The 1897-nt window shown below is 64.2% G+C and overlaps 1 protein-coding gene across 1 annotated transcript in view; it reads right to left on the reverse strand.

Moving 5' to 3' along the window:
• LOC125537646 (nascent polypeptide-associated complex subunit alpha, muscle-specific form-like) overlaps nt 1-1547 on the reverse strand; it is a 12448-nt gene extending 10901 nt beyond the window's left edge. Inside the window, exon 1 of the mRNA XM_048700969.1 lies at nt 3-1547. Within this exon, the coding sequence (XP_048556926.1) occupies nt 3-1547 (1545 nt within the window). The remainder of the gene's footprint in view (nt 1-2) is intronic.
• Nucleotides 1548-1897: the final 350 nt, after the last annotated feature.

A 1897-nucleotide genomic window follows, 5' to 3' on the forward strand; every position in this document is an offset into this window, starting at 1 on the left:
GCCTTCTTGACGGCAGTGCTGTCCGCCTCGTCCTCGGCGGCCTCGCGGGGAGTAGCAGCGTCGTTAGCGTTGTGGCTGCTCGTCGCGGCCATCTTGTTCTGGTGGCTGGGATTGCTTGGTGCCGCCGCTGGCTGGAAGTAGAGCGACGGGGACGCGTCAAGGTGCAGCGAGCTGGTTCCGGCCTCGGCGACCGTCGCGCTGGCCATCAACGGCAACGGGTTGGCCGCGATGGTGAGGTCTAGCGCCGGCTCTGGAGGGTCCATCATTGGCCGGAGAGTGAGCTGCTGGCCGGCAGCGGCGACCAGGCCTTCGGCTGTCAGGGATGTGATGTTGGCGTGATCCCCTGTCCCCGAAGTGAGCCAGTGGCACCGCTTGTGGCCTCCGAGCGCTTGACCAGAGGCGAAGAGGCGGTGGCACACGGAGCACTCGTGCATCTTGGCCTTCTTCTTGAACGGTGCAATGGCCAACCCCGCGACCGGCGGTTCATGGTCGGTGGTCGTGATGGCCATTGACAGGGATGGCGTGGCCCCGCTCGTCCCGGCGTTCGTGTCGCCACCGGTGCTGGCATCGGCGTTTGTCCTGGCATCAACGCTGCCACTTGCGTGGATGACATCGACGGCGGCGGCATCACCCTTTTCATCGCTGGGACCGGCGGCCGCTGCGTGGTGGTGAGGTGTTCCACCGACGCTGCTCTCGGGGTTGGCAGCGAAGCAGCCCTTGACCTTCTTGTGGCTGGCACGGTGTCCGCCGAGAGCTTGGTGAGAAGTGAACACCTTCTTGCATGCCTTGCACTCGAACAAGCCGCGTGGCAGGGGCGAGGCGTATTGCGGTTGCGGTGCTGGCAACGCCAGGGGCAGCATTATCGCTTGATCCGGCGCCGCTACGACGATCGGGAAGTGCTGCGGCTGTGGATGAGGCCTTCTCCCGTGTTCCTTGCTGGCCGGCGCGCATGGCTCTGGGTCGGCCTCGGCGGCGGCGCTAGCCTGATCGGCCTTGGACGACGAGAGCATAACGAGGCAATTTGCCAGGTCCTCCTCCTCGTCCTCGCCAGACGGCGCCGTCGACGGCCCGGGCATTGTATCATCGCCTCCGCCAGCGATCGACTTGGCGCGGCGCGAGCGCTTCCCCTTTGACCACCCAGAGGCCAGCGACGCGTCCTCCTCTTCGTCGGCCACGGACGGAGGCGACGATCCGTCGGCGTCCTCCTCTTCCCCCGAGGTGCACTTGCCGTGCTCCAGGAAAAGCTCCATCGAAGAGAACTCCTTCCCACAGTTCTTGCACACCTGGCAGCCCCTGGTGAGGCGGTTAGGGTTCGCCCGGAGCGCGTAGACGTGCGTCGTCGCTGCTCCTGCCGTGGACGGCCCATCTTCCCCGCCGCGCGCAGACGACACGGGATCGTCGTCGTCGTCGTCGGCGCCCGGGCCGTCGTCGGCGACGGCGTGGGCCCTCATGTGCCCGCCGAGCGCGCTGCCGCACGTGAACCCCTTGTTGCAGACTCTGCAGAAGTGCTTGTACGCCGCCGGTGGCGGCTGGGGACGAGGCGGCATCTGGCCATGACGCTCAAGAAGATGCAGCCGGTGTTAGGGAAACACGCGCCGTCAACATGTGGCGGGGAGAAATTTAGGGTTCAAAGTATGTCTCTGTGGAAACGCAAACACTTGCAGTACCAGAGACGATGGAGATTCACACATGAGCAGAGCTCGCCTACGATGGGGAGATGCAGTGCGAGCGGTTGTGTCCGTCGTCGTTAACCATGGACGGTCGCGGCAAACTGTTGAACAAGTTTAGCTAGGTTTATATATAGCTGCCATGGCCAGAGTCTATGTTAGCCGCACAGACAAGTTAGCTCTGGCTAGTGATGACAAGTGTTTGGCTTTCATGGGCTCTGAGGCAGTCC

Source organism: Triticum urartu, chromosome 2 (genome assembly GCF_003073215.2).
Source record: "Triticum urartu cultivar G1812 chromosome 2, Tu2.1, whole genome shotgun sequence".
NCBI lineage: Eukaryota > Viridiplantae > Streptophyta > Magnoliopsida > Poales > Poaceae > Triticum > Triticum urartu.